Source organism: Semicossyphus pulcher, unplaced genomic scaffold (genome assembly GCF_022749685.1).
Source record: "Semicossyphus pulcher isolate SPU_LCO1_2020_fin unplaced genomic scaffold, fSemPul1.0.p SCAF_13, whole genome shotgun sequence".
NCBI classification, from domain to species: Eukaryota; Metazoa; Chordata; class Actinopteri; order Labriformes; family Labridae; genus Semicossyphus; species Semicossyphus pulcher.
In genome coordinates this window covers 13,108,913-13,130,272 of record NW_027211637.1, presented here as the reverse complement: position 1 = coordinate 13,130,272, position 21,360 = coordinate 13,108,913, and the positions used below count along the sequence as shown (strand labels likewise).

General features: G+C 41.4%; 1 protein-coding gene across 2 annotated transcripts; it reads left to right on the top strand.

Annotated features, from left to right (window-relative positions):
- The first annotated feature begins 6,722 nt into the window (after positions 1-6,722).
- On the top strand, positions 6,723-14,990 carry prdm2a (PR domain containing 2, with ZNF domain a). Of its 2 annotated transcripts, XM_069660711.1 has the most exons (5): positions 6,723-6,810; positions 8,293-8,352; positions 8,595-8,883; positions 11,095-12,880; positions 13,109-14,990. In XM_069660711.1, the coding sequence occupies exons 3-4, from the start codon at positions 8,664-8,666 to the stop codon at positions 12,846-12,848; spliced, it is 1,974 nt and encodes a 657-aa protein (XP_069516812.1). In that variant the 5' UTR covers positions 6,723-6,810; positions 8,293-8,352; positions 8,595-8,663; the 3' UTR covers positions 12,849-12,880; positions 13,109-14,990. The 2 variants fall into 2 exon arrangements, with proteins under 2 accessions (XP_069516812.1, XP_069516811.1); XM_069660710.1 differs by having other exon boundaries at positions 8,595-12,880.
- Positions 14,991-21,360: the final 6,370 nt, after the last annotated feature.

Genomic DNA, 21,360 nt, shown 5'->3' with positions numbered 1-21,360 from the left:
TGTGTCACTACATTTTTAATTGAAAACTTGTCTTTTGTGCATATGAAAACAGCTTTTTCAAATATCCCTTTCTTGTCTCAGACATTTCCTACAATTAGATTACAGAGTTAGCAAGGCGACAGCTTTAAGTCAACACATTCTTGAGCAGCACTGTATTCAGTCTTGGGTCACGCAGAAATACTTCTGATCTCATGACACTTATTTTCTAGTTCTAAGTGCAACTCAGACACATCATAAACAGGAGTCCACAGAGGCAGCATCCAGTCCTCTGATTGGCCCATTCAAGCAGTGCTTCAAATTTAAAAAAACACACCTCCTTTTCAGCGAGGAGGCAAACAACACCAAATATGGAGGAACATATGGCCTCGAACCGTTGGGTCGGTTGAGCCCTCTGACAGTTAGGTGTGTTTTTTATGTCATGTTGTGGACTTTTTCATACAGTGCTGTTAAGCTGAGGCAAGGCTCCAACAGTACGCTGGGAGCCGCACAGAGATGCTCTGTGTCTGGCTTCCTCTGCTCTGTGGTTTTAGGCAGCAGCCCAACGCCCACCACCCCAGCCTCTGCCCCACCGGCGAGCTTCAGAGCTCTCTTTAGCTCACTCTCTCGCCTCAGACTGTGGGGAACAATGGAGTCTTTTGAGAGGGGCAGATGGAGAGGCTATGGGCCGTGGCTGTAAAGCTGTTCGCCAGCAGCTCCCTCTCTCTCCCCTTCAGCAAGGGGGGAATTCTGAACATCGCTACAGGGTGGAGTCACTTCCTGGGTGGGCCCAGCATTGATCATGTGCATTAACACACTTATAAACATTTAGAAATACTCAAATAGAGACTTTGTGTCTTCTGTGCAGATGAGCACACGTTTAAACTATTATAACAGTCATGCTCCAGCAAAATGTCCCAGCAGAGGCAGCTATTAAAACATCATAAAAGTGTATGAATCACTTTTAGAGTCTGGGTCCTATTCATGACACATGGGTAAAAGAGTGCACACACAGGTCTGTCTCATGTTTAATTATCAAAATCAGCACAAAAGCTGCCTGCTTATGTGGTGTGCAGGCATAAATGTGAGCTAAATGCGTAGGCTCTCTGTATTCACATGTTTGTGTGCCTGGGATGTACATGTCATGTTCTGTACCTGTAAATAAATACATAATGTACACGCCTCTATATGTGTACACTGTGTACATTAAATAAAGCAGTATTGGGGTCATCAGGATTGAGGAAGGAAGAAACCGCTCATCTTAAGCAGACAGCTGGATGAGGAAATGTCTTTCCCTCTAAATAAAACCAGACCGGTGTATTTTCATTGAACAGAGGGATGTGTGTTAACATTTATTTTTCTCTGTACAGCAGGAACCAGAAATACCAGGTTACTTATAGCTCACTGGGAGCTTGTTTTTGATATAGCACACACAGAAGTAACCCGTTGTCTGAGCAGGTCGTCATTATTTTCTTACAAAAACAATTGGTGCCCTCTCAGCAAATTGTAATCCTAACAGTGCAAAGAAAGCGCAGATTGTACAACAATAGAGGAGTGAGTTTTTTTCCAACAGGCATCAGGCCTATTCTCTTTCTTTTGTTTTTGGCAGGGGAAGCTGTCTGTCATACAATATGTTTTGCCTTGCAGCCCATCTGTGGTTCTTCTTATGAATTCAAGGGAATTTCAAGGGAAAAGGTAAAAATCGAACTTACTACATGGTTGCTGTTCATAGTGGATGTTTATGTAGAAACTCGTTTGTTTTTTGTGTCCAAGAAAGGAAATGAAAAAAGAAACTTCAGCTCAACTTCTTATAACTTTTATCAAGCACCGTAAGATTGTTTGGTTTCTATCTCCATATCAGTCTCCATATCTAGGATTGTGCGACGGCCCTCTGGCCTGTTTGGTTGCGTCTTGTTTGTCTCGCCCTTGTCTCGCAGGTTCATGTAGCTTGGGGGCGAGGCTTTCCACTTGGGCAGAAGGGACAGGGCTCAATGATCCCCACAGGCTGGCCCACAGAAATGGTTTGGCTCCTGAAAGGTCCAGTGAATAGGCCGTCCACAAATCTGATTTATTCATATCAACCCATACGCCTGCTCTTTCAACACGCTCTCTCCTATGTAAACACATCGGTGTAAAACTTACTCAGCGACCAGGGCACAAGTACAAGCATCACATCATTATTATCGACAGAAGTTAGAGTGGGTTCAAATTCTAGTGTTGGGGTTAAATGAAGAAAGTCACTTTTATCCATGATCCTTCGTCTCATAGGTGTGCCATGGTGCCTTCACTGCAGCTAGTCATCTACTGGTTAGCTACCTGAAACGTTAGCCTCTTGGCTGACGCTTGTCTCTTCAGCCTGGCTCGGTATCAAGCTGACAAAAAAACCAAATGGTCACCAAATTCTTGTTTTGCACAAAATCCCTTGCTACCTTCCTCATATTCTTCTCTTTCCTTATTTAGCATCCCCACTAATGCACTGGTCCTGGTGGGGTGTGTTTACTCCAATTTAGCCTAGCAATTAAGGTCATGTGTGTCTGGAGGTTTTTGACATTACTGGCTAAAATAAATAAATGACTCATGCCATTTTAAGGGAAGGGTATTTAGAATTAAAATTAAAATGTCATCATTGCTTATATTTAGGATGAAGAAGGTTATTGCTGCCCTCCATGGGCCCCCTGGTGGCTGAGCCCCACAAAACCTTCCCCTTTTCCCCCCCTTAAGGGCAGCCCTGGTTTGAAGTAACAATTAAAGCTGCCACCATAGATCTCTTGAAGAGTCTATCTCCATTAAGTTGTTCCACCAAAAAAGTACACACTATACTTCTCACGCACCACTTACTCAGTACTGGCATACACATCTCATCCTTTTTTAATTTAACTGATCTTTTTTGTGAATAAATCACCAAACTTGAGCGCAATTTGGTGTCTATCCCTTATTTGGGAGATATATTTGAGTTGGGCAACCTATGCTGCAAAACTACATCTATTCAATTTCTGACACAGATGCATCAGTTTTGTGAAAATGAAAATATCACAAATTTTAAATATACTCAATCACATTAAACACTTAAATAGATCCCTCTTGCAATACTGTCTATTCCATTAAACAGTTATCTTCTCCAGGCCAGCACACATCACAGATCAATTTAAGTGAGAGGCATTGAGAGACAGACACATTCACATCAATAGGTTCACCAGGCCTGCATGTGTCTGATTGTGGGAAGAAGCCGGAGCATGTGGAGGAAACACAAACAGAGTGAGAGAACATTTATTTCAATTGTTTGTTATATGGTAACATCAGTAACTCAGTTTACTCTGTGTCTTTGCAAAGACACTATCTGGACTTCATGTTTCAAGAGTTTTGGACAGTTTTCTTTTAGTCTACAGGAAGGGCCTTGATAGTTTGATTATTGCGATAAAAACAAAATATGTATGAGTATTAACAGCACTTTTACTATACTATATAACTGACAACACACTGGTGTAAACAAGCAGTGTTTTTCTCATTGCGTCACATGCCTTCTCTAGTTTTCATCTCAAGAATTGACATACACACCATCACAGTGATTGGAGCTCTGCAGCAGTGTATACATCTACTTGCGTGCGAGCAGTGCAAAATTTCAAGCCTGTAGAGTGCAGGGGTTTGTGATGTCACGAGATGAGTGTCGCCCATAGGCCGGCGGGCTTGAGTGCCTTAGACAGCTGGGTGCATAGAGCAGTTGGGGTGGGGATGGAGGGGCAAGGAGGGGGGAGATAAAGTACGGTGACAGGCATAGGAAGCGGGTTTGCGTGTGTGGTTGGTTACGTTATGGATGATACTGAACAAGTTTGTGTGTAACTGTTTGGCATGAATTAGTTGAAGAGAGTGTGAAAGTGGAGAATGATTGAGGTTGTGTTTGGTATGTATGAGTGTGAGTAGAGTGTCTTTGCATATGCCGTGCAGATCAACAAGGGTCAGGGTGCATCTCCTTACGTGTGTGTTTGTGCAGCAGTTAGAAGGGGCAGCCATTCTGGAGGGCACAGTGTGTTTACTGGACTTTAGGGGATTATTAGCATGGGTGTGGTGTGGCGTGCGTGTGCATGTACTGTCAGTCCATAAATATACAGTACAGTAGGCTACAGTTGTGTGCACTTATGTAAAGTAACGTGTGTTTTTGCACTGAACAGTTTGCATTTGTGCTCCAACATGTTCACATTTACATCTTCCCCGCACAGCTGGCGTCCCATGACATGAAGCGATTTTTTTTTTTTGTTTCAGTGACATGACCTGTTGTCTTATCACAAGCGAGGCTTTGTGTGCACTGTGTGGCACACATCTTCTATAGGGGCCCTTATTGTTTCATGCCAAAGCCCGGCTAACTGATAGACATTGTTGACCACCTCTCCTTCTCTCCCTCTTTGTCCCTGTTGTTCTGTATGTTCATGCGGAGGGTGAATGTTTCATTGTGCACACAGTCATTGGCACAAACCAGCGCCTACTGCTACAGGATACGCTACTGTGCATGCTACATGTAATCTGGGCCACGCTTTCACTCTCACAATCACTCAGTTTCCTGTCTGCTTTTAAAGTTGTCCTCTTTAATTTATAACCTTTTGGACATGCGGTGTGTTTAAATAAAAAGTTTCTGTTGTGCATATCTTATATTTTGGATTTAAATTTTTACTGATGTCATTTGTAATGTGTTTTTGTCTGCAGAAACACAAGCGTTCACCTTAACTAAATGTCCAACTTGGATAAAAATTTGACTTGTATAATGTGCATACATACTGTACATATACCTGCAGACATAACCTCCCATGTAAACACTGAGAAATGTGCAAATTTCATTGCACAGTTCCTATATGTGAATGCTAAGTCTGCAACAAATGCAACAAGTAATAACCAGGAGTAAAAGGGGAAAAGTAAATTCTGAAAAGTATACCTTTATGAACCCTGAAATTCATTCCTATGGCATGACAGATATGACTGCTTAGACACATGTGTAACATGGCTTCCAGGCGTTCAACACCTGCTTAGACGATGATTTGACGTATGTGTCTGACCAGTGGACCCAATTGTGAAGTGCTCATCATAATTCAACAGCTGCAATTACCATCAAATGTGAAAGACATCCTGGAGCCTAGGGCATGTCCAGCGTGACTCACTATGAAAGCTATAAATAAACCTGATCAGGGTCAACTTGCCACTAAATTGACTATGCGTGAGAATCTTATACAGACGAAAACATTTTGTTCCTCAGGCTTTAAGTCAGTTTGAAACACAACAATGTTTTAGCAACTTTTGTGCAAAGTTTAGGAGTAAGAATCAGAGGGGGAGAAAAGCCTGAGTAGAGACAGGCCTCTTGTTTGCAATCTTTCATAACGGCTCACATAACTGGCATGCAGTTTGATAGTGATAGTGAAACACCACTCTACCCACATACATTACAAGAGACATACCATACATGTGCCATGAGAACACCACCCATGTACTGTGCAATGTCCCAGAAGTACATGTGGGATCTGGTGAACTCCTACAGATCCTCTCAATGAATGTCTTTAATGTTTGCATGATTCTGGAGGTGGAAATAACGACATGTGAAACCAGGGGGTAGCTTTCTATCAGTGTAGGTGTAGGCCATAGGCTATAAAGTATGAGCTAGTGCCTTGTGATTCAATCGACAATTGTTGAGGATAACAGAGAACTGGGATCAGGGGGAGGGGGGGCACTAACACAGCATAAATCTTCTACTTGTCAGCGTGGTTTTCTTCAGTTTGCTCAGCAGCTGTTTAACAGACTTGACAATGGGAATTCAAGATATTGACATATGGTCTGGCTATAAATAAGTTTTAAATTTGCCAATGAACTAGCACATATTTTTGTAAGATAAAATTAAATAGAATACAAAGGACAAAGTACTATATGTATGCATATATGTAGATTTCAATAAAACAATTTTCTCTTGTAATTAACCTTTACACATAAAACATTTTGCCTGTTTATAGGACTTATAATGTCACTACTACTACTGTCATTATTATAATTGATAATAAAATTATAACGATCTCTGATGTAAATAACCAAGATTAGAGTGTATCCAAAGAAGTGCACTGCTGTTGTTATCAAAATTGTGTTTATCGACACTTTATTATGTTGCGCCCTCTACCGGTCAAATTAATACACTGCATTGTAGGGTTTAAGAAGTAAGTGTCTTATGGCTGTGCTTTGACCAAATTTTAGCATTTTTACGTGTATTTGTCACTCCATTTCACTTCTAAAAGCTAATAATTTAAATCCATTTAGTTTATTGGAAAAGCCAAATGTTTTTGTTTTTTTTAATAAGATGTTGTAGATAATCATACTTGAAAATGTACAATGTACAACATTCAGTGTTCAAATGTAGCCTGTAGTTATGCTTGGTCCCGAGTTTCATTTTGAAGTCGTCCCCCCCCAAGATTTTATATTAATACAACATTTATTTAGTCTAAAAATTTACTTAGCTGAACACAGCATAACTGAACACAGCATAACTAATGAAAAAGTGATTCAGACTTATAAATATAAATCATATGTACGCTTCCAGCACAAGCCCTGTACATGTTAATGAAACGATAAGGCATAATGATGTCTAATCTTCTCACCTTAGTCTGAGGTGACAGCTGCTTTTGGTTTATTTTCCGGCACCTTAACAAACCTGTTGCTGATTGGTCCAAATTTGACATCCACATTCTCTGACCAATCAGAACGCCAAAAACGTGTTGGTACATTAGGGAAGAAAACACTCAACTGTCCACAACCCGCAGAAGAGGAATATTTCAAACGGCTGTACGACAGTTTGTCTGTCTGCGCTCAGAAGTATGTATGGAAAATGTAACGTGCACTTTTAATGTATAAGGTTCGTAACGGTCGTGCCAAACAGTCTAACCTAAATATAGCCAGGGCTTGCGAGCTAGCATTGCAGCTAGCTAAATAATGTTCATGATTAAATGGCGATAACAGCTGATTTCTTTCACTTGGTAAGTGAAGTATTATCTTGGGACTATGACGGTGACAGGCATGTAATTTCCAAGCGCCTTTCTTGTTTATTTGAAGGGCTGTTATAGCTTAATAAGCTACCCTTTCAGTGGACGAGCTAGCAGCCTCTGTAGCAAAACAGTATGTGACGACGTGTTGTGAGAGCAGCGAGCTATGGTGCAGGGACAGGGAGGGAGCGTCATCAAACCAGGTGAAGCAGATGCGTAAACGCACCCCAAAGCTAATCCGAGTTGCAGTAATAATATAAAATAAAGTCGTATTTTTATTCTAAAACTATATTATGTTTGACAAGTGTTTATTAAGCCTGTTGCAGCGCGGATGGATGAAATATAAGTTTAATAAACCGGCTGTAATAATTCAGTATAGTTAGGCCCCTGGATGGTGTTTGACCATTTTTCGTTTCTGGTAATATAATGTCGTGGCTGATTCAGTTCAATTTGTGCAGCAAGAACTCACCACGTTATTATTTCAAAATAATAGCAAGATTACGTGTATAAAAATGATATATTAATGTCTTTTGTTTACATTTCCTCTCGTGTCTACAAGTGCATGAAAACTGGTTGTAAAGGAATATCTGTGCAGCGCAAATAAATAATGAACATGAATAAATGAAGTAAGAAATATATTAAAGCAGATTTTGATGCGGATGCAGTTGTGAGGAGCAGGTGGAAGAGTACGACAAACCTTGCACTCATGATGAGCCTGCCATTTTGTCCTACCAAGCAGTACATGAAAGTCAAATTTCACCAATCTTTACCATTTCTGCGACATTTCTATCAATAACAACAAGGCATCCATCAAAAAAAATCTAAAGTATTATGTTTTGTGCAGAAGTAGCTATACTATTGTGAATGTGTGCAATCAGTGTAGCAGGTGGTGTAAGGTAACCACAAGGTTGTATAAGGTAGCCATTTGTTTATATGGGGACAGATTACCTTTAGTTTGGGACTGTGCTTCCTGAAGTCAACAAGATTCAAACACTTACTGATTGTGACATTTTATAACCAGGGCTACAGAGTGTGGGCCAATGAGCTTATGCTGTATTTGTTGGTTCATAATGTAACCTTGATATGCTTTAGAGACATAATCACCAGTTTACAAGACGGGACCTAAGGTTTATTCATCAGCCAAAAGCATGACGCAGTACAATGTTTAGCTACTCCCACGCCACAGCTGTTCACTCTGATCACTTTGTGCTTCTGATCATTCAGTAATATGAGCATGAGTGCCACGCTATATACTGGAATTGGTTTCCATGTTTTTTAATACATGTGCTCTGCTGTTTTCTGTCTCTTCCAACAGAAAGAAAAGCCACTGTGTTAAACAAAACATGCCCTCTACTCATCACTGACCATTAAAATGGTAAGATTGTGTGATAACAATTCTACATGTTATGTTTTTAATGTTAAATTAAGCAGACAATTTGAACGGCACTTAACATTTGTGATGTATGGAATAAGATTATACTGCAAAATGTAAAAAAAAGTCTGCTAAAGTGTTAGTGATTAATGTTCATGTTAATTTAATGCGATTTGTTAAGGGCATTTTGTTACATTATATGTGTCTGTCTTTTACATCACTATCTTTTTTTATGTATTCAATAGGTAAAACATCAATAAGCAGTCCTGTGTGACAGACTTCTTTCAGTCAACTGGATACAGCCTCGGCAAAAGATGGAGGACTCTCCTCACTTGTACATCTCTGAATTTGGAGACAATGAAGATATGGAGGAGGGGGAGGATGAGGGCATTTATCAAGAAGAGACTAACATGGAACCAAGCGTGATTAAGTCACCGGGCCCAGATGTCCTTAAAAATCCCAATCAGGACACTGAGAAAGACTGGAACTCTTTTCCTTGCCAGCACTGCGAGAGACGTTTTACAAGCAAACAAGGTTTGGAACGACACATGCACATCCACACATTGGCAAACAGCGAGGCACACAGTTATAAAAGCAAAGGCATCAATATGTCTTTTGGCTCAAATCTGGGTCAGATGCAGCATGAAAAGATGAAGCCTCTGGATTCAGAGGGCTCAGTCATGCAGCTTCATATTTCATCCCCCACTAGCTCTAATACTTCCATTTTGTCAGCTGGAGACCACACTGCTCAGACAGAGAAACAGGGTGCATCAGAAGGCCATCACGCCTGCAAGTACTGTGAAAAGATATTCACTACACATACCAACAAACGACGCCATGAGCGCAGGATTCACAAGGAAAACCTGCAACTCACACATGTAGAAGAAACCCCGCTCCACCAGGAGGTAAATCCCGAGAGGATATTCAGCGAATCATCTCAAACCAAAACAGAGCTCGGTGACGGATCAGTACCTGCAGCTGTTCTGAGCAATGAAGGAGAACATGCAGAACAATACATGCTAGATGTCTCTAGCAATATATCAGAGAATCTCAGCTTTTACATTGATGGAAAGATAGTGTCGACAAGTACAGTCAGTAACTGTGATGCAGCTGAAGTTCAATCTGGGTCTTTAGTTAGACTGGATGCCTTGATTCTAGACCCCACACATATAAGCCAGGTTTTAAATACAGACTTAGTTACAGGTAAAGAGATAACTGGTCAACCATTGGCCAAAAGAAGAACTGCGACACCACCTCTTCTACCACAAATTAAAACTGAACTTGAGTCTGAGGTGGTTGTGTCTTCATCCTCGTCCTCCCTCGTAACTTCTTTAATCGAGAACCTACTTCCTCAGAATACAGAGTCGACTATAGTGCAGAAGGAAAGAACTGTGTTCCTGTCACCTAAGCTTAAGCAGCTCCTGGAGAAGCAGGATGGCCTTAAACCTACACTTGCCCTCATTGCAGATGGCCAGAAGCCCTGTTCACCTGTCTCTCTGTCTGTCCTGCCTGCTGGAACAGGGAGGTTTAAAAGAAGAACTGGATCGCCTCCAAACTCTCCACAAGAAATCCCAACATGTATTGAGGAAACTCCGACTCAAGATGCCGCAGATTGTGTTGCAGTCGATAGAGCACAGGTGGAGACTTCACAAAGTTCACCTGTACAACAAACCGCAAACAAGAAGGACGACACAACGCCTTCCATGGAGGCTCCGGCAGTGAATCCTGTCTTTTCAGAAAACTGGCCCCACATCACTGGCGGTAATTCTTGTAACCAGCAACCACTGGATCTCTCAAACACAGTCAAAAGAAATGAAGATGTAGCGTTAGCTGATGCCGCTCTGGATTTGAGTTTGCAAAAAAAGACCCTGGGTGAATGTGAATTAACATTAAACTTAGTTTCAGAAGCAGTTTTAAAAGAAGGACAATTCAATACATGCATGTTAGAGAATGCTTTTATGAAAATTGGAGAGCAAAATGTAGGTCTAGGAAATCCAGAGACCGCTTTAGTTGCAGACTTCACTTTAGTTACAGGTCCAGATTTAATGACCCCGGTGGAGCCGGTTGCAGAAGGACTTGTTTATGGACTTGCCCTACCCCCTAGTTCTCTTACCCCTGTCGCCTTGCAGCCAGCCTCACCATGCACTATAGCATTTGCTTCCCCAACCTCACACACACTGCTCCCTTCTGCTCCTTCATTAATCACAGTTTTGGCACCACCGCACCCTATTTCTAACCCTTCAAGCCAACCAGTCCAGGTATTAGCCCCAAATATATCTCCTGAGCCCTTGGTAATCTGCACTGAAAATGCATTAAATTCTTCAGAGTGTGATTTAACTACCGCATTTGCCACTACAAATTCTGCAAACCTCGTCACTCTCTCCCAATCCCTTGACCCGACTCTAAATCTACCTGGCCACGTCTTTCTCACTGATCAAATAGCTCTCAATCCACCTATAATTGAGTCCAACACTGTGCCAGAAGTGCCATTCCCTCCCACTATAACTTTAAATGATTCCCTCATCAACTCTTACAACATTACTAGCAACACTGTGCTGATAGAGTGCACAATAGCTCTTGAAGCCCCAGGGAGTGTAGTCCCTGCTGCAATTACCTTACAAGAAAACACTGCTGAGCTTCCTGCACCCTCACAGATGCTTGTTAATCACATAGAGCAGCAACAGATTGTTTCAGTGCCCAACCCTCAAACTGTGGATCCAACTGTTCTTGTGTCATCTATTGCAGAATCAGTTACTCTATCCACCACCACCTCAGTGAAACCTGATTGTCCTGCTGTAGCTGAATCAGGTCCTGACCCAGAGCCGGTTGTTGATGCAGAGCCAGCGACTATGAAAGAAGAGGAAGCTGCTGACATTACTGTTTCCAAACCAGAAATCCCATCTAATAACACCCCCCTTTCTTCTGAGAAAACTGAAGAAGACGATACTCCAATTATCACACCAACTGATGCACAACATCAGGCTTTTACCAAAAACTTCATCTGCAATGTGTGTGATAAGCTTTTTCATTCAATGAAAGAACTGAGCCATCACGTGGGCGACCACGCTGATGAATGGCCCTACAAATGTGAGTTCTGCGTGCTGCTGTTTGACCAACCCTCCACTTTGCTCGACCATCGATCAAGTCTCCACGGTGTCGGCAAGACTTATGTTTGCAGCGCGTGCACAAAAGAATTTGTCTACCTTTGCAACCTGAAACAGCATCAGGAAGAGTTGCATCCCAGCCAGCAGTGTACATACACAGAAGAAGAAAAGGGGAAATTGAGACCTCAGAACTACAACTACTCAACAAAAGTCAACATGGAGCCTTTAGAGCCTGATGCTTCAGAGGAGCCAGAGAAAGAGGTGAAAAAGGAGGAAGGGGAAGCAGATGTCGCAGCTGAAGAACTGTTTACAACCATAAAAATCCTGGCTTCAGATGGAGGCAAAATTAAAGGGCCGGATGTTCGTCTTGGCATTAATCAACATTATCCCAGCTTTAAGCCTCCTCCGTTTCCTTACCATAACAGATCACCTGCTGGCTCAGTGGCTTCAGCCACAAACTTCACCACCCACAACATCCCACAAACCTTTAGTACGGCTATCCGATGCACCAAGTGTGGAAAAAGTTTCGACAACATGCCAGAGCTGCACAAGCACATCCTTGCTTGTGCTAATGCCAGTGATAAAAGGCGCTACACACCCAAAAAGAATCCCATCCCACTACGCCATTTTGCAAAAACTCAGAATGGAGTTCTGTCTACCACTAATTCTACTAATGGTCTGAATGCTTCAAACAGACCCAGCCAGTCAAACAGGTCTAAACCTAACCAAGAGTCAACAGTAAAGATGAAGTTTAAGGTTCTGAACAGAAGGAAGAAAAAGTTGGTTCAAAGGGTCATGCCTCAGAGGAACAAGTCCGTCTCTTCATCAAATAAAATGACACCAGCACACGTGGACGAGCAGCAGGAGATCTTTGTCTGTCCGCACTGTAGCAGGGAGTTCACAATGCGCCGCAGCAGAACCAAACACATGGCAGTCTGCCCCAAGAAACCTAAAGAGGTGAAGAAGAGGAAAGAAGGAGGAATATCTGTGACAAAGGAAAACGATGGACACCTGCATAGAGGGGTGGAAGAGAAACGACAAGCCTCACCTCAGCATAAAACGAGACTCCAGACTTCTGCCCCTGCTAAAAGACCCGCCATCCTCCCAGTGCAAACTGTCTTTGCAAACAAAAGAAGCAAAATAGTTATAAAAGAGAGCATGCAGCCAAAACAAGAGACATCAACTCTGGGTGAACTTCCCATTGTTCGCACATTCAACCCCTCTATGCGTCAGTACAGCAGAGTGCAGCACAGCGTCAAAGGTATCCCCATTAAAATCACCATAGTGAAACCACAACAGACTGCGCCACAGATGGGGGAGCCGCCTTCGGCCCAGAGCCGAGAGGAAGCAGCCGGAGCAGTTACCAACAGCTCTGAGCAGAGTCCCACTGCTTGAAGACTACTGAGCAGGCCAACGGGGATTGTAAGGTAGTTAAAGCACATTTAAGTTTACTTGCAAAATGATGATCAAGTGATGTCATTTCAATAATAGAATAGATAGTTATAACTCTACAGGTAAAGGTGTTATAATCCTCTAAAGGTGATATATTGTGTATGAGTTGGCACTTAGTTTTGCTCTGATGTTATTGTCAAAATACTAGTGAAAAAAAGCTCACCATGTCCTTATAAATATATGTTATGTTTTCTTGCTTTCAGGACCCTGCTGTTTGGAACCCCACCCACATACTTGTGTCATAGTGATACTAAAGGGAGAAAACTGCTTTTCACACTGTAAACCCATTGTACTCATCGACTGCATCACACTGTACGATGAACGACTGAATCGAGGACAGATAAAACAGACGTCTGAGGATGCTGCAGCGAGTGGATGACTGAGTATTTGAATGCTTTTGTAGCAGCTTGAAGTTTTTGTAAATTTCTTCTTCCTTCTTTCCGTAAACTTTCTGTCACCGGCTTGGATTTGCACTTTGAAGTTAATCTGACTGCGACATGTCAAAAATTGGAGAGGAAGTGGGTGGAATGGAGCTGGAAGGCTTCTCTCACTTCAAACCTGGGTTTATTCAGAGAGGATGGCAGGTGGCAATCATTTTCAGCATGCATTTGCACTTTTCCTTTTCTGTTGTCTGTGGCCTTTTGCTTTGAACTCTTACTGCATGCTGTGAACTTGTACCACACCTGTGTTTATTAAGGACGGATTATTTTTGATGCAATTAGGCCTTAAACACTGACGTTGCTCTGTTGGTCTTATTGACAATAACAAGTGTAATTACTTGAAAGAGACATGAAGACTTTTTCCAACCTCCAAATTAACACACTCTGTAGTGTAACAGAGTAACATTGCACATTAACCTAAGCTACCTATCTAAATTCTTGTGAAGGATAACAGCACTGTACTGAAGTCGGTGTCATTATTGCTGTGAATGTAACATTGGTAGATTTAATCCTACACCTGTTGCAAATCCAAATGATATATTATTTAGTTGGCCATGATGCTATGTATTTGTATGAAGGTTTTGAGTGCCATCAAATGTGTCTAATATGACTCAATGTGTCATAAAGGCGATCAGGAAGAAGCATTGATTGTTGTGTCCCACTTGCAGAATTGATTTTGGTGGCCACACACAATAGAATGATTTGTGTTTCTTTAAAATAATGTGTATTGTAAAGCTAAAAGTGCAGATTATAAGAAAGGGCTTCCCCATGCAGCCCGATCCCATATGTCAGGGGTTTGAGTTGATGGACCACCACAAAAAAATTCTTTACTAAACTCTCAGAGCCAGCTCCAGTGCTCGGCCTCTCTACATTTTCTGCATTTCTTGAAAGTAGTCCAGTTTGTTCGCTGGCTTTATTTTGCTCCTGTTTCACAGAATGACAACAGATATATGAATTTGTGTTCTTTTCCATTCAACTTATAGAAATCATATAAGAAGTACAGTCTGTTTAGGTCTATGTCATCCGTAGTGTCCAAGCACTTCAACATAACTTATAATCTGTGTAACAGTTGTCAACCGTTTATTGTCTGAGGTGTGTATAATGAATTCCAGAATGTGTAAATCACAGAGATGTAAAATACATGAAGGGTTAATTTAGCTGGAAGTCTTTAAAAATATTTGTGGCAAGTTGTCACTAATCTCAAAGAGCGAGTGTAATGCTTTGTATCTGTTTGATTTAGATTTTATAAGCTTCTTTATTTGAGATGCTATACAGGGTAGTTCTGTCATTGTGATTGACTTGAGTTATATTAATTAAGACTTGACAGCGGCCTGTATCTGAGAGAGAGAGAGAGAGATAGTACTTCTATTTTACATGTTTGCCTTTTCAAACCTCGCTGGTAATATTTCTGCGTTGAGACTGGCGGCAAAGTGTAGGATGTACAGGACTTTTTAGGAGACTGTTATTTAACTGTGAAAAGTGCTTGTAGCATTTCAAAGTGTAAATTGAGTCATGTATATTTATTAATAATTTAAAATCATGGTATCAATCTCTGAACAGATCGTCTGTATGATTTGCACTAAGGGTTTTTCAAGCGTCTATTAAAAATGGTGAATGTCAAGGTCATATGTGAAGTTTGTGTGAAATTTTCTTTGATAAATAAATTAAATTAATTACATGAATGTGTTTTTATTTATGTAGTAGAAAGTGTATTTTCATTTTGGGAAATTGTGTAGTAATCATTTTTAACAGGCTTTACTCCAGATCTGTAGTTATAACAATGACCAGGTGGTGGCACACTTTCCCTACTTAAACCACTCACAAGTGGATTCAACAGAGTGGATCTTGTAATACAACTGCACCTCTCACTCCCACATCCATTAACAGTGACACATGTTTGAATACCGTCTCTGAAGCATCCTCTCCACCCCCAGGATAGTAACATTTTAAATCTAGGTGCAAAAGAGTCTCCATGCATAGATATTCAGAGCCGCCAACCTGTGACCTGTTTTCTAGGGTAGAAGTGAATAATTTGAACAGAGTAGCTATTAACTGTTAACATTTCTTTGTTCCATTTTTATCCTACAGACTAAGTACAGCAAAAGGTACAAAGATTATTGTTAATGATGGTTATCGCTCCATCAGAATGTCAGAAGTTGCAACTGTTTATTGACCTCTGCAGCTGGGAAACCTCACCAAGTGAGTGTCCAAAATATGCAGCAAGTAGCTAAATACTGTATATTCATATGGACCTGCTGTAAATGAAAGGAGGTGCTTTAGTGTCTCGGTAAGGAGAAACAGCAGGGGTGTCTTAATTATCCAAGAGCAACTCTGCCTTTATTGGAGGTCAAACTAAGAACCTGCTGACTGGGCACAATCACAATTTTGTGGAGTAAAGTCTAATTAACTGTTATCTGCAGGTGGAGGAGAAGCTGGGAATGAAGAATTGGTGGAAAAAGTTTCAAATAACCGAGTTAAGAGTGAAAGTAAAGAAGAGTTTGTTGGTAAAAAAAATGAAGGGGGCAGAGGCACTAAGCTTGCGTGATAAGCTGCTAATGAAAAAGAATCTGCTTCAGGGGAAGTAAACTCAGGATATTTAAGAGTGCTAAACACTGAACCATGACGCCCTCAGAAAATACACTGCACAAACCCAAAGTGATGGAAAAGGACAAGTCAGCCAAACTATGCATTCCCCTGTAGGACACACTACTTATCCAACGAATCATCATTTAAAAACTAACAAAAAAAACCCCTTCATATAACATTTTTCAGTCAGCAGTGTGTTGCTGAACAAGTTGATATAAAATATGTATGCATTATGTTTAAATTAGGGGCTATATAAGTAGCTTAATAGCAGTGCAAAGAGTGGGGAAATTACCATGAGTTATTATAGAGCAGACCTGCAAAACTGCAACTTTTGTGGAATCAATATTCATTGTTTAGCAGACTGTAACTGTGCACATAGCACACTTTATCTCTGCGTTCACCCTGCACATAATATAGATACAAAAGAAACCATTGGCGGTTTCATTTGGACTTTCGTGTTGGAACTATTTCTTGAAGTACTGGGTGGATGGATATCCAGGTATTCTTAAAGGGGTCCCACAAAGTTCAATGACGATATGCAAAGTGCATTCCCTTTATTATAAAACATTTGCAAAGCTGAAATATTTGCATATTTTGACATGTGTACTTGCAGTCTGTTAGCAGTCTTCTTCTTCCCTGCTTTTGTTGGTGCATTTCCTGGTGTTTCATCTCTACATGTAGATTAGTAGAACAGTGAGAAACCACTGAGAGGATCGGTACTGTGTCACTTTATTTTAGTAAAAACAAAGCTATTAGATGCTCATACAGTCTGCAGAGGCCTCGCCTGTGTCTGTGTGCTCAATCAAACATTAACTCATGAACAGTCATTTCTGTCATTGAAATTGTTCATTAACATGCAGCGCAATGGGCACAAATTTAATTAAAAATCTGGCAGTTGTGCACGATCTTTTATTTTCTGCAGCCAAATATATATTCATAAAAAATTTTAATATAACTCCAGGGGAAGGATCACTTTTTTATGATTCTTCATGTGTTATGAGATAGCAGTGGAAACAGTATCTGTGCCATACATCCGCCTGTGACATTGACATAATTCCCAGCATCCCCCTGTGTCATGTCTGCAGCCAACAGTGTAATAAAACGCAGATTCAAGCGACTCAGCAGCAGCAGGTGGAGCGAGCAGGTTCAGGCTGCGGTGTGCTCTTATGTAAAGGCTTGTTCTCTCTCCCTTGTGACGCTTATATTCTCTCTCTCTCTCTCTCTGCAGAAGCTTTTAGTGCTTCTGTGACAAATCATCACAAGTGGTTTGGATTTTTTCCCCTTTTCACACAGGTTAAAAGCTCCAGGGAATCAACAGACAAGGTTGAGAACAGATGTTATAACGTACTTTGTAGTTTAACTGAAGAAAAGCAGAAGATGTTGGATGATGTATCTTTTAAGGTTCATTGCACGTGAGTATAAAAAGCCATTTAAGGCACCCTATGTCCATTTAGTTATTAAGAATCCCAAAAAGTCTAATTAGAGTCTGTGGGAATAAGGAATGAGCCTTCAGGTGCTTTAATAAGCAGTGCCGAGCTGATGATTTTTAGTTAGGAGTTTTGACAGCGTACCTACAGCGACAAACCACAGCTCTGAGGTGCAGGATCTCCCAGAGCTCACAGGCTCTGAACGCGATAGCTCGGCAATAACTTCAAACTGCGATGCTGCATTTGTATGCTGAACACGGCTCAGGATCTTAGCCCGGGGCCATGCTGAATTCTCGCAGGAAGTTATGATGAGAAGTGAGGACTCATGATCAGAGATGATCGAAAAACAAAAACATCAATCCCTGAAGTCTGAGGAGGGAACTTTGATCTTCCTCTCATTAATTTCTTCATCTTTATTAAAGTTTGATAAACAGTATTAATACTAAAAAAACCAGAGACATAGTGGAAGATATTCCATCCCTCCTGGGTGGGTTGGAGGTCTGACTTGTACCTGGTTTGTGGAGAGGCGAAAGGATGAGTAGACTGAATGATGCAGCATGTCATCTGGAGGCACAGATTAAGTTTGCATGTGTCCAGGTGAACGGTGCATGAAATGATGACAGGGACCTGTCAGGATCACAGAATTTCAGGTGAATACACACGAGAGAGCTGAGTCACAAAACCTCTGGCTCTGCTTATTCTAGCCGACATGACGGGGATGTTTTTTTGAGGCTGAATAGTTCAGATGTCACATTTGATAAAGTCTTAACAAAACTGGAAATTAACTTTCTTCTTGCATGTTTTTTTTTTGTGTGCAGTCAGAACAATTCTGACCACGTCTCTCTTTAAAAATGGATTCTCAATCTCAAGAGTTACCTACCAGGTAAAAACGCCTCCAATAACTTATTTAAAACTAAGACCCGTCTCTGGTTTTATAAAGGTAACAAGCACAGAGTGAAACTAATAATATAAACAGGATACCAGGATAAAGTACGTCTGTACATGTCTCTTCTTCATCTTCTGCATGCTGTTCATGCAGGAGCAGAATAGACATGCTAATGAGGACATTAATAACGGATGCGGATCCATTTTTAATGATCCTCTGGCCCCTTTAGTTTGAAACCAAATTTCACGTCCGTGGTTGAGTATTTTTGTTCAGAATCCGTGTTCTGCTTTCAGAGGGACTCACAAATGTGCTGTTTTTTTGGTTTTTTTTCCCTGCGCAAGCAAAGTGCTGCATAACACCTGCATACACCTGACTGTTTGTGAGTGAGAGATGGAGAGACGCAGGAGCTGTCTTCTCTGTCTATATTTGGGATATCAAACTGAGGCAGGGAAGTAAGGGAAGGGGGAGGAAATAACTTTATTATACTGACGGAAAGTTGGGATGGAGCCAGGCACACATTAGATTGTAAAGAAAAGTAAATCAAAATCCACTGATGTGTATGCGACCTTGCATTTGGTTTCTTCCTCTTTTCAAGAATTAAAGTCAACCTTTCTCTGCAGCTCAACAAATGCATGATTCAGTGTGTTAATCTTTGTGTTCAGCTTGTGTTTTTTAGGGAACGGCAAGTCCTTTTTTTCTCCGCCTAAGCTCCCATCAAATATGGATGCCACAGAACGAACAGACCCCAGGCCACATCAAGAGTATCCTGGTATGTGCAATGTTGCCTATTTGACAGCATTCTTCTTCCTCTGCCTTAGACAGATGTTATCATTCTTATCTGTTGTGTATCTTGTCCATTTCCCAACACATAATCCTGCCAACTCACCACAGAGGAGTCAGAATGGATTTAAAGAAGGAGATAAAAAGAGGACGAGGAGCCACAAAGTACAAGCAGCAACAGTATGTCTGTGCACACACTTACACACACGCACACACTGTCATCTCTATTCACACTTCTGTCAGGGGAGAGAGTCTGTCTTCTCTGCAGCAGGCTTCTCCTTCACATCGCTAACTCTCCCCGTCTCTCCCTCTCTCTCTCTCCCTCTCTGGCTTTGTTCATGCTGTGTTTGCTGTGCTCTCTGTCTGAAGCAGCGCCACACTGGAGCACTAATGAGCAGGCTGAGAGGCAACCCAACGCAGATCTCCCATCAGCTGAGAGGCAACAGCAACTCTGACAGCATCTGAGGCAACCAGACACAGGACTGATCTGCAGTCAGCAGGGAGGCAGCTGTGGGAAAAAGCAAATCACAGCCCTGGGAAAGGCGTAGGAGAGGTCGTGAGGTGGCTTCAGCGGCAAATAGGCAGTCAGTTTTGAGAGAGTGAGAGGAAGAGGATTTGCTCCGGTGCAACAGCCGACCTTCTCCACACTCGGAGGCTGACTCTCTGTGCACTTTCTCTCTCTGAAGACGAAGGACCTTTCCCCTCCTGCAGGAGTTCAGCCATGGAGGAGACGCTCACCTGCAGCCGCAGCCCTTTCTCCCAGGTGTTTGGGCGTCAGGGGCAGCTCATGCAAGCCAGTGAGTGCAACTTAAAGTTTCACTTTATTGCATGTTTCAGTAATTGTTGCACCCACTCTTTCAATGCTAAACATAAAAACTTAGCAGCCATCAAAGAGAGACTTTTAAAGAGGCTGCTCTGATAATGACATATAGAATGACATCCATCAGTTTTGGTGCAAAATGAAGGAGTTTTGGCAGGCAACATTTGAAGATGGGTGTCCTAGTTTCACCTAAAATCAGCTGGAAATAATATTTTTCCTGATAACTTTTCCCCTTCAAAGCAGCCTCTGGTGCAATTTTTCATTCAGTTCTTTCAATTTTTTCTAATCATGCTTCCCTTTTATCTTTTGTGAGGGGTTATAATGTATTTTCTCTGTCTTCTCAGCTGTGAAATGACTGTGAAAAATGACGCAATTTCTGTTTCATACAGAATCATTCATTACGGCTTCCTCTATCCAGCTTTATATTTTGCCTTAGAAAAACAGCCTAATACTTTGTGTCAGACAGTGAAGTAAACATCATTATTGAATCATTTCAGGTGTAATGCAGTTTGACACGGCAAAGTGATAATGCTGATGGACTGTGATGCTCCTTTCATGCACAAGAGACATGTCAGGTGTGAAAATGTGTGTGCATGTGTGTGTGTGTGTGCAGGAGGTTGCGCAAGAGTGGAGCTTACTTTTCATGCGTATGAGTGCAAAGCTTTGATCTCTGACTGGCCGAACATACCACGGACCAAAAAAGGAAAAATCAAATGATCAACGGGCCAAACTGATTTTTGATAGACTGATTATATAAGAGAGCAATTTGTTGGTCCACCTGGTTGACAGAAGAACAGATTGCAGTGCTGATTCCCAGCAAACTAAGCACGTACTTAGCATGTTTAATTGCCTGATTTTCCACAGCTTCTGCATTAAAAGCTGCGACAACTCTACAAATTACATTTTGTACTTCTCATCTTCGCAAACATGTCTCCGGTTGCTGAGTGGCAATAAAAAATAGATGATGTTTGCTTAAAATGATGCTATGCACTTCATGGGAATTATTTTGTATCAATATTTGAAGGGATTCTCTGTAGTATTGATGCCAGACACCCACAGCCTGCAACCAACCTCTCTGCTCTGTGGGTGCATACATGCATTATTTGTATATATGTGACTTGGCGTCACTGTGTATGCTTCAGTTTTGAAGCTCTGTGCTCTTCCTTTTTTACAGGATCAAACCTCACAGCATGACGGAATCCGCCCGGGGAGCTCTGTTACAAGGTGTCACATAAGTTCTGAAACAGAAAATAGCACCTTTAAGCCATGGCTGACCTGATTTGAAGCATAGCGTGATTTGATTTATCGCAGGTTTGCAGCAGATCAGGATGATTGCTACACGATAGATGATGCCTGTATCTGCTGGGCGTGTTCCTCCCCTTTATTTCTTCCCAGTTTTAGCACCATATGAGGCAGGATTGTGGGTATATTTGACTTGATTGAGCTTTTCTGGTTTGATTTTGTTATTGATCAATAAATAAATGGTTAAATGGACTGCACTTATATAGCATTTTTC